The sequence below is a fragment of the Henckelia pumila genome, chromosome 4, assembly GCF_033568475.1.
Source record: "Henckelia pumila isolate YLH828 chromosome 4, ASM3356847v2, whole genome shotgun sequence".
Lineage (NCBI taxonomy): Eukaryota > Viridiplantae > Streptophyta > Magnoliopsida > Lamiales > Gesneriaceae > Henckelia > Henckelia pumila.
The window spans coordinates 118,009,348-118,024,428 of record NC_133123.1 but is presented as its reverse complement, the minus strand read 5'-3'; the positions used below and the strand labels follow the sequence as shown (position 1 = coordinate 118,024,428).

The window sequence follows — 15,081 nt, the reverse complement described above, 5'->3', positions numbered from 1 at the left end:
TATGAATATATCCGCTTAGTGTTAGTTTGCAAATACCAGAATTTGTAGTTTTCAACATGTTCTTTTGTCAAAGTGATCACCCAAATACATGATATTTTATTTATAATAGAGTGTATCTTTCGTAAAGAGTTATTAATAATTATTGGTTTATAAGCTACACAATAATAAATTTATATAACCTATGTTTTTCTTTGAAATGATGTAACCTTTTTTTTTAAAACCAACCAAACTAATACCATACTTAGAACAAAATAGTATAAGTATAGAATTACTAAAAACATAGATATTTGAAATAAATCAGCATAATAAATAATTGAAATAAATCTTGGATATTTGAATTTCTGTCTATTTACTTTAAATATTTTGAAATTTTTTAAAACACTATATAATTTTACTATAATCATTTATTTATTTTCAAAGATTTTTTATTAATGTGCTATTTGAATTGTCCTCATAATAGATCTTTGAAATAAATCATCATAATAAATAATTGAAACAAATCTTGGATTTTTGAATTTCTGTCTATTTAATTTAAAAATTTTTATGAGAATCTGTCAAAATGCTAAATTTTTTTGTATAAGCATTTATTATTTGGAATTTTGAATTTTTATCTATTTACTTTAAATATTTTTTGAGAATTTGTCAAAATACTAAATAATTTTACTATATGCATTTGTTTATTTTGCAAGACTTTTAATATACTATTTATTAGTGATGATAATATATTCTTTGATTGAATAATATTAATATATTATTACAAAATTTATATTGGAATATTGCAAATACAAATCATATAATAAAATATAAATTTATGTATGAAAATTTGACATAATTAATAGTAAGAAGGAAGGAAAGTGGAAGAACATATAAATTTTATGTATAACAAATATTTGACACAATTAAGAATAGGATAGAACTAAAGTGAAAGTTATAGAATTAAATAGAGTCTATTAATTTCTGTCTATTTACTTCAAATATTTTTTGAGAATTTTCAAAATGTTGTATAAATTTAGTATATGCATTTGTTTATTTTTCAAGACGTTCTAATATACTATTTATCGGTGACAATAATCTATTCCTTGATTGGATAGTATTAATATATTATTACAAAATTTATATTGGAATATTGCAAATAATGGACGAAATGAAAAAATCATACCATATATAAAATTTATGTATGAAAATTTGACACAATTAATAGTAGAAAATAAAGTGAAAGAAATAGAATTAAATAGAGTCCATTAAAATGGAAGTTATATGTGAATTATTACATCCAATTGTCCCGTGCATTTTCCATCTTTGTCCTTTTTTTTGTAATTTTACTTATATAACCCTCATTATTATCTCATTTATATAGAATAAAAGAATAAATATGTATATACACAATAAAAAAAATTTACCCCTATAAAATTTTTGTAATTTTACACAATTAATAGTAGGAAGGAAGTAAAGTGGAAGAACATATAAATTTTAGGAAAAACTGCAAATTTAGTCCTGTATGTTTTTCAATTTGCGATTTTGGTTCTCTATGTTTTCATATTTCAGTTTTAGCCATGTATGTTCTGGACAATTTAGGTACTTTTTATTCGAAAATGCTTACGTGACATTGTACACGTTAGCTCCACATCAACACTGAATTGGTGCCACGTCAGCGTCACGTCGAAAAAAGGACTAAAATTGCCAAAAAAATAAAGATAGCAGACTAAAATTGAAATCTGAAAAAATAAAGGACTAAAATCGCAAAGTGACAAACATACAGAACCAAAAAAACAATTTTTCCTAAATTTTATGTATGAGTAATATTTGATACAATTAATGTAGGATAGAACTAAAGTGAAAAATATAGAATTAAATAAAGTACATTGATTTCTATCTATTTACTTTAAATATTTTTTGAAAATTTATCAAAATCCTATATAAATTAAGTATATGCATTTGTTTATTTTTCAACACGTTTTAATATATTATTTATCGGTGACAATAATATATTCCTTGATTGAATAGTATTAATATATTATTTCAAAATTTATATTGAAATATTGCAAATAATGGACGAAATGAAAAAAAAAATCATATAATAACATATAAAATTTATGAATGAAAATTTGACATAATTAATAGTAGGAAGGAAGTAAAGTGGAAGAACACATAAATTTTATGTATGACCAATATTTGACACAATGTATAGAATAAAAAGTATAGAATAATATATACACAATGCAAAAACTTTACCCCTACATTCATACTTTTATAATAGAAATAGATTGCATGCTTATGTTTTTTACTAGTAGGTGATCTCGTCGGGTCACTACAACTAAATTCTTAATTGCTAGGGTGCGTGGTATCAAAATATATATATATATATATATATATATATATATATATATATATATATATATAAACACACACACACGCACACTAAACAAAAATTACTTCTAAAAAATCTTGGATCTCAGTATAAATTAAAGGTATAAATGAATCCAACCAGTTCGCAAGCTTTTCGAGCCAGATCGATAAACATTTTATTAATATTCGAGTTTTTCGAACAATAGTTCGAATAATTCATAAATAAGTTTGAATATTTCGAGCAAACACGAACTCGAACTTCATCTCGAGTCGAACTCAAGCCAAAATATTTGAAATATTCAAACTTCAAATCGAGTTCGAACTCAAATATACATAATTCAAGCCGAACTCGAGCCTTATTTTTTATATTATTATTAAGCTCGATTCAATTTGTTCCGTTTGTACCCCTAAACACCGTTTGGTTTTTGTGATAAGATTATTAATGTATGGATAAAAGCTGGATAAAGTATAGGATAATAAAAGTTGTTTTTATTACTTGTTTGGTTGTATTTTTTATATATGGATAAAATGAGGGATAATATTTTTATAGACCAATTTACCCCTGTTGACCGTGGACTTTGTCCCCCAATAAACGAGCGATTTCTTCCTCTTCGCCCATATCCAGATCTGGATCTCATACCCAATTCCGAAATTAATTTTTTTTACTACTCTCATTAATTTGAGATTTTCTCTGAAATTTTGCAGCTAGCATACGGTCCTGTGGATTGATAAACTACCGCTGAAAATCAGAGCTCTTCATTGATGCATCAAATTGTTCTTCTCCTGATAAACTACCGTCGATCCCACAACAAACAGTGTCCCTTTTCAAAATGCACATAATTTGTTGAAACACAGCTCCATCAACAAAAAAAAAAAAAAAAAAAAAAAAAAATCGAGCCACAGATTACTAACCCATTCATCATCTACCTTTCTCCTGTAGTGACTAAACATGAACTACGATGTATGTATTTGAATAAAAGAGAGTTGATCGAAGAAAAAACTGAGTTTCCCAAAGATTCTACATACCTTAGAAGGGGGAAAATTGGAGGGAGGAAGAAGCGGCAATGAAATTTTAGTGGTGGACGGGTAAAAAAATATTAGGGCAAGGGGTAGAAACGTCAAGAAATAAATAATCAAAGCTACTGTAGACATAAGGCTTACTAATACCTAGCTGGAGAAGTGGACAATAGTCTGACTTTTTCCAGTTGATACAGCAACTTTATAACGAGCCCTAGGTATAACATAATTGCGTTAAAATCCTACCAAACGTTTGATTAATACTTTATCCGTGGCCAATCCAGCTTACCAAATGGTGCCCTAGTATATATATATATTTTTTATTATTATTAAGCTCGATTTGATTTGTTTCGTTTGTACCCCGTATATATCCGCCTCTGCTCACCACACATGCCAAATCTCCCCACAAATAATAGGTACATCTCTCACTTTTTCCATTAGTTTTTAATGTTGTATTAATGTGTGAAACAAAGGCGTCCAAAGTTCACAAGTGAGGAAATTTTTGGCACATCGCAAATTGAAGGACCAGAATTCGAAGGAACAAGTAGCCTTTATAGAGGAAAAAAGCACGGGTCAAAATATCATAAGAATCTAATTCCTAGCATATCAAATTCAGGCAGCAAATTGAGTGTACTTTGCATGGACATCAAAGTTTTTAGTTCTCATTCACCATTACTTCTTCCGAGACTTGAGAACCTGAACCTTTTCTTCTGTATCTATGAGAGCTTTCCCGAATTTTTCGATTAGCTGAGAAACGGAGCACAGTTTCAGTTTTTGCTTAAGAAAATCAAGTAACAACTTTGAATATAGTATCATCAAAACAACATTTAAGGGGCTCAACAAGAACCAGGATTTTTTTTATTCAAGGGGATAAAAGCTATGTTTCACTGTGTAAAAATAATAGAATCCTGTCATTTTAATTGAAGCAGATGATGTCTTGTGAACTTGTTACCTCGTCAACTTCTTCAGGAGTCATTATAAATGGAGGAGACATCATTATACTGTCTCCGGCAACACGTATAAGCATTCCATGCTTCTCACATTGTGCTCCAAAGTATGCACCAATTCCTAATGTATGTACCAAGTTGAAGGGATTATAGGGGAAGGGAGTATTACACATAAAAAGAAAAACTATGTCTCTATAGAAGACAAAATAGCCAGGAAAACTAATGATGTTACCCCATTCAGGAGGAAATGCATCATTTGGTGACTTGTTATCAGTAAATTCTGTCCCAAGGATCAGTCCAGTTCCTCGTATCTTCAACATAACGAGCGTTTGTCAAATTATGAACCAAGTCCGTTTTCAGCGTAAAGATATCAAAAGTGATGCTAAACCTACCTCTCCGACGATGGGACTGCTGGAATATGCTTTCACACCTTCTTGAAATTTTGTGGCTATATTATTTACTTGTTCCAGAATGTTCCTCTCCCTGCGAACAATCAAACCTATCAAAACTCTCCTTACATATTTAGGAACTAAAATAAGTACCTGATCACCAAGCTTTAGCCCAAATTCAAACACAAATATCGAGCCTCAACAAAAGTTCCCAAAGAAAATATCCCACCACAAACATGCCATATACCAACTAATTTGTCCAGTAAACTTTTCCATAATTTCCATGTTATGCTGGCTTCAGTGCAAGCGAGGTAATGTTATGATGGATTTTATTAGCAATTACTAAGTATGATGCTTCGTTTCTTTCGCTTTACAGAAATGATTAGCTTGAGTTGCTAGAAAAAACAATCGTGTCATCACACAAAATCTTTTCTTACAACTCCCCCACGATCTCATATAGAGCATGGGTATAATCAGATAAAATACCAAAAGTACTACACACATTCTCTCAACCTTTCTTTGCCATTCAAAGGAGACTGTAAAGACGAGTTAATTGGCTTCGCTTCATATCAAGATCTAACTTTGTCATACCCTGAGCTCACTGCTATGGAGCCCACGAGCCAGAATCTTAGTGATGGCTTCATTAGCCATCAAACTGGAATTAATAATATCTATGCAAAAATGAATAGCCAAGTCCTATTCACCACGAGTCACGACCCACATGAGACATGATACACGTACTTTGCAATATAATCAGAACAATTGATTAACTGGAACAAATTACATAAGAAGAGCATACTTGTAGATCTTGAGTGTTTCCAATGCAACAGCACATGCTACTGGGTGTCCAGAATATGTGAATCCATGCGAGAAAGAACCTTAAAAGCAATAGAAACATTTTAATCTAGATATCATGAGGAAACTCCTGAAAGTCAAGCCAAAACTTCACCACCAACCAAGTTTATTGCTTTGAGAATGTATGACATCGTACACTTTGGGGCACACAAGCACAGCCCCAATAGGCATGTAGGCAGAAGAAAGTGCCTACAGATTATTGAGACTAAAGGATATCAAGTACGATGCAAAAAAGGCAATTTTTTTCACCAGATTATTGTAAAAAAAAATTACCTTAGCTATGGACACAAGATCAGGTTTGATGTTGTATTTGTCGCAACCAAACATTGTTCCAAGCCTTCCAAAGCCACAAATTACCTCATCGGCGATGAAAAGAATATCATACTTTTTTAATACAGACTGAATCTGCGCATACATTAAAGATTCAAACCACTCTAAATCAAAATGACGAGGAAAAATTAAGGAATGCCAGACGAATTAAATAGTGTTTGTGTGTACTACTTACATGATATGTTTTATTATTATATTTTCCTTTTGGGTAGGATTTAATGGATTAAAATCATGATATTAGTTGTTTAATTGATTATGAATATGATTGATTATGTGATTTAATCTGATTGGTTGTATTAGTTGACCTTAGAATAGGTTGAATTATTTTATGCAAATTCCAACTTGAGATGTATGAAAATGCATTCAGCAAATTTATCTTCATAGTTTCCTAAGAACATTCTTTCTAAATTTGAATGGACGGAAAACTTGCCTTCTCAAAATAAGTTTCAGGTGGAAGTATCACACCACCTGCTCCCATTACCGGTTCAGCAATAAAAGCAGCAATCTGAAATAATGGCTTTGACTAGTTAAGCAACTTAAAGTCTAAAATATAAAGAAATGGCTTGAATCTGATATCAAGTATCAGTTACCGTCTCAGGACCTTCTTTGAGAATAAGGTTCTCCAAGTTATTGGCCAACCTGGTAGAGAACTCCTCCTCAGTTTCTCCTACAAACTTATGTTTTTAAGATTTTGATACAACCTTGAAACAACACACCACACCCATGGCCCATCCCCCCTTTGCATCTATAAATCTCTTATTTCTCCTTGAAAAGGACAGAAGAAAAAATGCAGGAACCAGTGATGGAGGTAAACAAAAAGTTAAGGAAATGAAACCATATTCTTTTGCATGAATAAAATGTAAAAATTAGACCAATGTATAGGAAATTTTTTAAATCAAGGAGAGTGACTACCCATGCTAGCCCCTCTCTCTGCCTCTACCGTTGTAGAAAACTGTATCACACCTGGAAGATGATGTCGCCAGTAATGTGGGCTGTCTGTGTGAAGTACAAAAGGAGCAGGCAAATCGAATTTCTGGTGGAGTGCAGGCAGACTGTTAAAAGTCAATATAAGATTCATTAAGAACACATGAAATTTGCCATTCTGAAATTTGATTTGTGACAAACATACCCTGAAAGACTAGCTGCTATAAGTGTTGAACCATGGTATCTGGCAAAAGACGGGAAGAAAATTAAAACAGGATCATTCCAATAGTAATGTAATACTGTCACAGAAATCATTACGATTTTGCTCGAGCAATGAACTTCTTTTTGTCTGGCCTTCCAAGTGCATTATTGTAATACCAGACCAACTTCACCTGGAAGGAGGGAACAAGCAGCCAAGGAACAAATCTAGCTCAGAGAAACAAGTCAGAGCATTCTATCAGCATAAACTTTGGTGGGTTTTACAAGTTTTTCTAATGAAAAGTTCTTTTATATAATAACAAAATTTGATGAACAAATAAAGGCATAGTGAAGTAACAAAAATGCATTTTGATTAATTTATGTAATGAAATTATACGGGTAAAATATCTAATAGAAAATGTCATTCAATATAGACAGGGCTAAAAAGAATTATAAGTACTCTTCTTTACAACCCGTCAAACATAGAAAAGCCAAGTTTTTTAAGTGATGAAGATATGATATCAAACTCAATATAGCTTAAAGATAAAACCTGTGAATCATTAGCTTCTGATCCACTATTTGTGAAGAACACCTTAGACATTTTGCTTGCAGTAAACATCTCCAAAAGTTCCTTTGCAAGATCCTAAATACAAAATGGATCAGAAACGGACCCTTTGAAAGTTTCAGACTAGTAGTTTTAACTAAACTTGATTTTATCGTACCAGAGAAGGTTTTGTAGTGCGGTTCCAAAATGAGTGGTAAAATGGTAATGTGGTTAGCTGTTTCAATGCAGCAGCAACAAGACGCTGTTCATTTCCACCTGAAAGAATTATAAATAATCAAAGCTATGACTAAAAGCATTGCTTCAAGATCCCAAGGTATCTGCTTAAATGCATTACCTAATTTAACTAAATAAGACATTCAACTTGAAAAATTTCATGCGGGATGTGGGGGTTGAACTTATTTGTTTGACAGTTCGATGTTCAGTTGAGCTTTTACTCTTCTGTGCTGCACTGCTGCTTAATCTTGGATGTAAGTTTCTGATGTATGTATTTGTGTAGAATTCAATTTTTACATGCTTATTGATCTCGATTTTGAAAAATTTCCAGTGAAATAGTATACTTCCAAGATAATAGCCAAGAATAAATATCTTGCAGGTCTCTGATTAAGATTGAATTCATTCAGTCATTTTGAATATTTTAAGTTGCATTTGGATTGAAGGATTGTAATTGCGGAAGTAATTGAGGGAGAATTTGATATGACTCCATGTTGGTATGGATTTGAAATCCACCACAATGAAACAAAAAATAAATTTTTAGGGATTTGATATTCATTGCCGAACAAACGAATGGATTTGTTATTTTGAATTTGAAATCCCTAGCTTCAGATCATCGATTCAAATGCTACCATAGTTCACGTTCCCAGTTTCATTCACTACCTGACTTGACTAAAAATTAAAATTGTTATCTTAATATCATAAATGCATTTGCAATTCGTCGCCACCACTTCAACTTCTCTTTAAATAAATATAAGAAAACTCTCTTTGCTGCTGCTCTAGAAAAACAGTTAAAGTCATACTTGTTAACACACTTTCTGAAAACAAGTGTTTTTGTACCCAAGCTAGCCCTTAGTATTCATCTATAATCTAGAAAACTGTAATAGCCTAAAAAAAGAAAAAATTATAAGAAAAATATATATACTTGACAAGAAAATCATTATGAATGTGATTACCTAGAGCATTGCACCACAAACCGGCAAGGGCATCAAGATACTTTTTCCCGTTGGTGTCATAAACATAGGACCCCTGCAATAAATAAACAAATGAAAACTCATAATTATATGAAAACTGTTTCTGAAGGTAAGAAATTCAAATTAACAAAAACTACTTCCTTACCTCAGACTTCTCAACCACAAGAGGATTCAAATCAGTCGTTTGCCAGCCAGCGGTAAAAGGTGCCAACATATCATGCCCCTTGAAGCTACAAGTTTCGAGGGCCAATGATATTTGAGAAAATAAAGTTTCATGGAAACTTGTAAGCATAAACAAGATGTAGATGCATTTAATGAACATCAGGGTTGTGTAATGACTCGATAGTAATCTGCCGAGAGTTTATCCACAGAAGTCAAGTTTCAGGCACAGAAGAATTCCGGCATGAAAACCCGAGATTTGTATGTTTACAAATACTCACATTGCAGGGAGTTTGAATTGAAATTCATTTTCAAATATACCATGGCAACCAAAAAAAAAAAGAACTGTGAAGTAGAAGCAAGAAGAATATTGGATAAAAAGTACTACATACCCTTTCTCATCTATAGAAGAAACATCCTTCTGTAGAGATGCTTCGTTGCTATACCATTTTGCCAGCATAGGAGCCTGAATTAAATGTTTTCGCACTCTTCTACCGGCTGCAAGATCCTATTGACAATAACCAGCATGTTATATTTTACAATCCAGTATACAAGGTTTAAACAACAATAAAAAAGCAAAATATCAATCTCGAGTTCATATGAATTCGGTTCTCTCGTTTGTTCAAATGAAAAAACAAAATGTTTTAATTTCGAAATGGACTTAATTAAGAAAGGTTAACAATAATAAATCATGGCTGGCTGTATCCACGAAGAAATTTTGTAGGATGCATAATTTATTAGTTCAAACTCGAAAGGTGATCATTTTCATCCTCTGAGAAAACCAGACATACCATTTAGCCCTTAGAGCTAGCATCAATAGTTGATATTTTATTAGTTCAAGCTTGGATCAGCTATCAAATTTTTTAAATGCTTGTTTAATTTGAAACCAGTCCTCAGTTTTCACCAACCAAATAATGCTCAATCTGCAATTGGGTTCCAGAATCTCATATGGATTCATATTTTAAACGACAAAGTTTGCATTTTTTTTAATAAATATTAAACACAAAAACTCTTGATATTCCTTTCCCGTCTTCAATTTTACTCAGAGAGCTTGAGTCAAGAATTAGTCCACTGCATAAACGAAGAAAGAAACAAAACCAAACCAAACCTGTAGTTTTCGATTTTAAACTAATCCAATAAAACAAGTTTAAATTAGATGGGTAAGTATTACGATGTTTATTAACCCAAAATCAAATAATTTGGCATGGGCCTGTGTAAAGAAACAAAATCAAGAAATTAATAATCACCTGGCTAGCATTTCTGACATTCAAATGAAGGAAACGTCGGATCATCACGTATGTATAGAGTGATTATTATTTAAAAACACATTTCATGAAGAAAAAAGCTAACTATTGTGCTCTGTAATGAATCTTGATGAACAAAGAAGAAATTTTTCTCCAAATCGCAATCTTTGGTTTGAGAGAGAGAGAAAGAAAAAAAAAACAATTTGATGTCACCTACGCTGTTCATGTTTATTTATATTTTCTATGCAAGGATTGCAGTACATGATATAATAATACTACAAACAAGCAAAGACAGGAACAAATATTAATTATTTTTTTTAAAAAAAAACCCTCCGAATTTAGAGTCTCTTTGAGAGAACAAGAGGATAAAAACATATTTTTTAAATTAAAAAAAAATTCTGAAAAATTATTGCATATTGTTACAAAATCCAATTTAAATTTTTTTTTAAAATACTTTTTTTAAAAAAATAGAATTTATATCTTTCTGTCTTTTACAGTTTACTTGTAATTATATTTAAAAATAAAAAAATATTTTCCAATATTCATCCAAACGTTAAATTGTTTTTTGTTTTTTTTTTTAATAAAAACACCTAAAAATAACTGAAGTTATTTAAGTATTTTTTTAAGTTATAACTTTTATATCCAAACTGATTTTTAATGTGGACAGTGGAGGTTTGCAAAAATCTTAGGTGTTGTAGGCTGTCGGAAACATTTGAAAAAAAAAATATTCATTTTATTTATTTATATCACAAAACTCTTGTGACGAGTTAATTTTATGAAATAGTTATGAAAAAGTATTTCTTTTATGTCAATTTATTGTTTCTCAGTCAACATATGAACCGGATCGACATATCTCATGAATATAGATTCGTGAGACCATCTCATTTGAAATTTATTCTATTTAATTATTTGTTTGTCATGTTTAAAAAAAATAAAAGAAGGTATATGTGTGTCAATCCACATATCTTTTCATTTTACTTTTACAAACAATATATGTGGGCCCCGAATTGCAATGAAATCGATACATTTAACTCACAAGCGGAAGCGTGTACAATCTTTAACATTACACAAATGTACCAAAAATAATAGTATAATGGTAGGAACTCGAAAAATCACGGTCTTGCTAAACCAACATTTCATTTTTCATAATTTCGTTCTTACTTGAGGTCTTGTACCTTGTATCTGGAATTTATAATAAATAAAAAGAAAATAGTGGCTAAGTCTTTAAAGACTCAGTGAGGGAATAAACTGACTTTATGCATTTGTAACAAGACAAACGATATCACTGCAATATTTTAATATGATATGTCATGTATCAATAATAACGTATCAGTACGAAGTATCCTGATAAGTGAAATGCAATGATTATTCAGGATTTTGAAGTGAATATTGTAGGCTAAAGAGATGACTCCCACCAACATTCGGTGTAACACTTTTCCTCACGTACTCAAGTAAGATCCGTATAATCGATCATTTACGAGCCAATGTAAACTCACATTTTCGAACCAAAGTCAACCGTTGTACAGGCTCAAGTCATTCATTCCTGCATTTTATCAATCATTCAATCATTCATCTAGTCAGTAGCCAATCAAATCGATAACAAGTCGAAAATCAATAACAGTCCAGAAATCAAATATGCAGGACAATATGATCAATAAAACGAGAAATGCACAATACGATGGAATATATTAATAAAATCATAGTTTATGAAATTTTATCATAAATTCCAAGCCAAATTCCAAAGACTAATATTGAAAAAAAATAGGTAGTGAACCTCACCTCAATAACTTACTATTCCAGACCAATCGTTGAGCCCAAGCTAATTTAAATTCTTATAAACATAATTTGATTGGTTTTTACATCGGTTAGGACTTGAGGGTGATAGAATCTTTTAAAATCATTTCTGGATAAAATTTATACCGGAAAGTTTTGATTAAAACTTTAAAAATTCATAACAATTAAAATAAAAGTCCAAAAATCATCAAACTTTCAGGGATACTTAAAAATAGTGCAGAAAACTTCGACCATCGAGAACTGCCAGAACGGGGCAAAGCGTGAAACTCACGCGCCCTTGTGGTGGCACGGGTGGCTGCTTTGGTGGCCACGCGTGTCTAGGCTTGGGCAGGCAAATGTAACTTTCGACGATCTACAACTTTTATGTTGAACACTTTTTTGAAATTACTAACCAATTTTGTCCAGATTTTGAAAAACCGAGATGATGATCAAGCTTGAAATAAAAAAGTACTTTCGGAAATATTTAGGATGATCAGCCGACATATTTTTAAACTAGTATTTTAACAACCTTTATGTTGAACCAAAGAAATATTCGTTCAATAAGAAGAAGAAAAAAAAAAGCAAGAACTAACTACCTTGCAAACAAGTTTTTGAAATTTTTTTCCAGAAATTTTCTTCACGGTTTTGCTTGATTTTGGAAAAATAGGTTGAAGATCTTGGTACACCTCCAATACCAATTTATTTCTGGGTGGAAGATGAGTGTTGGGTAGAAATTTGAGAAATTTTAGACAAAGTTTGGTATTTTTCTCCTACTTTTCCTTCTTACTTCTCCTTATTTTGTCTCCTTCAACCTCCAAATTACTTTCTTAGTCAATGCCACGTACTTCTTCACCGTATTTTCTAGTTGATTCATGATCAATTCGGTGCCATATCCTTATTATTTTTGAAGCTCGAAATGTTGGTATGTAAAATTTGGGTAACAAATTTCTTGTGGATACTGGTGGATCCAATTCTGTGGTGAAAGATCACAATATCGATGGTAGTCAAAGTCTATCATATCATCTAATATGTGTATCACATTGTCATCATCTCAACTAAATAGTTGATCACCGACTGTCAATGCTTTATTACTTACCCATCTTCGTGTCACTGCATCCAAAACATCAAGAAATAATTCAAAAATAGAATAATTAGAAAAATCATAAAACCGAAAAGTTTTTCTAAATTATTGAATCTCTCTCACGCTGCGTAGAATAACTCTTTGTGTTGTTGGGTAAAAGTTGTGGATACTTGATGATGAAACATCTCAAAGTATTGCACAAGAAGAGTTTCTGTAAAAATAAAATAGAAAATGGTATATCACATAGGTAATAAATTAGAATAAATAGATAGAAATTTAAATAAAGAAATAACGAAAAGTAAAATTTTATATTTCAATCCTTGGCAACGACGACAAAATTTTTATTGAGCTCTTCTAACACAGTAATTTATGACAATTAAATCTCTCCAATTGCTCGGTGTATATGCTATCTCGTGCTTCCTCTGAATAAGAACACTTCCCAAACTTCGATAAGAAGAATCGTAATAAAATGTAAGATCATCACTATCTAAAGAAATAAAGAATACTGGAGCGCTGGTCAATCTCTTCTTCAGGTCAATAAGAACTAATCTTATAAGATTCGTTCCAGACAAAAGCGCATTCTTCGAAGTTAGCTGAGTAATCGACTTCGCAAAAGAAGAGAATCCCTCGATGAATTTGCGATAGAAACCCATAAATCCTCAAATCTCAATTACAAGTGTCGATCTAGACCAATCTATAACAGCTTTGATCTTGCGGTGATCAACATAAATTCTATCTCCAGAAAAACACAATAATATGATCGAGAAAGACAACTCGATCCCATCAAAATTCGCACTTCGATAGAGTAGCCTACCACTGCTCGACATGCAAAGTCTGCAAACAACTCTCAAATACTCTGAAATATCAGTACGACTCTTCGAATGTATAAGAAAACCATCGATAAGAATGATCACATATTCGATTAAATACTTCTGAAAGATTCGGTTCATAAGACTCATAAACTGTGGGGGACATCAGGTTGCTAATCTCATCTTAGGGCAATTAATGATTAATTAACAATTAATCAAACAATAAAGGAATATTAAAACCAAGAGCTAAATTTTTTTTAAAAAACACAGCATCTCGCTCGATCGGGCAAACTCAGCCGATCGAGCGAGCTAGGAATCAAAGCTCTCGGGTCTGCATCATTTTTGGCCTCGCTCGATCAGGTGAATTCGTCCAATCGAGCGAGCCCAAAAAATGAGTCTCTCGGGTTTTCAAATAAACAGGCCGCGCTCGATCGGAGGAGTTCACCCGATCGAGCAGGCTCCCTGTCCCGAAAAATCTGCAGAACAATTTTTGCTGTCAAAACATGGAACAAGGCATGATTCATCATCAAACATGGATTCTAAACATGCTATAAAATCTGGAAACATGCATACATACAAGTATTAAGTCCCTAGCATCAAACCATGTGCTTATTACATCAAACTAGTCGTTCAAAAAGTGATAAAAGTCACAACGACATCAATACTTATACATCAACTTCAACCCAAAATAGTTCTATGATGTTTGATGCTTCTAGACATAAAAGTTCAGCTATAACCCGAGTCCACACTTGCTACATCTCTCTCACAAGATGTCAATGACGTCTTTGACAAGCTCCTGCCCCCTCTGTTGCCATGCACACATACAAAACAAAGCAACAGCCGGATAAACTTTGGTGAGAATACAATCTCAGTATAATTGACATATAAAACGTTAAATAAATCATATCAACTCTAATCATAATCAACTCAACCATAGAGTAAATAACGCATATATCGATCAAGAATTTATTCATATAATGTCGTTGTCATCAAGACTCGTAAACGATCTTGACATGGATATCCATCTATCGTAGCCATTCTTGACTAGAAAATAAGGTCGCCTCCGACCTTGGCAATAGAATCAATTCCATACATATCATATCATAATCATATCAAATTCAAAGATCCACTACCTGAGATGGATCGACAACATCAAATAAAATCAAAGCGATAAACAAGTATGTGATTTTGGCGGGACAACTCAAGAAGCTTCATTCTTGAGTTTCAGATCCCTGACTCGCGATGTCGTCTTATACCTTT

The 15,081-nt window shown here is 32.0% G+C and overlaps 1 protein-coding gene across 2 annotated transcripts; it reads right to left on the bottom strand.

The window, feature by feature from the left end:
* Positions 1 to 3,812: 3,812 nt before the first annotated feature.
* LOC140863752 (gamma aminobutyrate transaminase 3, chloroplastic-like) lies at positions 3,813 to 10,376 on the bottom strand. Of its 2 annotated transcripts, none has more exons than XM_073267387.1 (18): positions 10,162 to 10,376; positions 9,307 to 9,422; positions 8,901 to 8,985; positions 8,738 to 8,810; positions 7,729 to 7,826; positions 7,557 to 7,649; positions 7,127 to 7,200; positions 7,014 to 7,052; positions 6,797 to 6,936; positions 6,475 to 6,551; positions 6,315 to 6,389; positions 5,828 to 5,959; positions 5,656 to 5,743; positions 5,499 to 5,577; positions 4,703 to 4,793; positions 4,543 to 4,621; positions 4,316 to 4,431; positions 3,813 to 4,110 (listed from the first exon to the last, which is right to left on the bottom strand). In XM_073267387.1, the coding sequence occupies exons 1-18, from the start codon at positions 10,204 to 10,206 to the stop codon at positions 4,036 to 4,038; spliced, it is 1,575 nt and encodes a 524-aa protein (XP_073123488.1). In that variant the 5' UTR covers positions 10,207 to 10,376; the 3' UTR covers positions 3,813 to 4,035. The 2 variants fall into 2 exon arrangements, with proteins under 2 accessions (XP_073123488.1, XP_073123489.1); XM_073267388.1 differs by having other exon boundaries at positions 3,814 to 4,110; positions 6,848 to 6,936.
* Positions 10,377 to 15,081: the final 4,705 nt, after the last annotated feature.

Excerpts from the sequence above, each read along its gene's own strand:
- LOC140863752 (XM_073267387.1), bottom strand. The coding sequence starts at position 10,206 with ATGATCCGACGTTTCCTTCATTTGAATGTCAGAAATGCTAGCCAG. Across the intron at positions 7,827-8,737 it reads TTTGTGGTGCAATGCTCTAG|GTGGAAATGAACAGCGTCTT; the intron begins GTAATCACATTC and ends TAATTCTTTCAG. Across the intron at positions 7,053-7,126 it reads TTCATTGCTCGAGCAAAATC|ATACCATGGTTCAACACTTA; the intron begins GTAATGATTTCT and ends GTCTTTTGCCAG.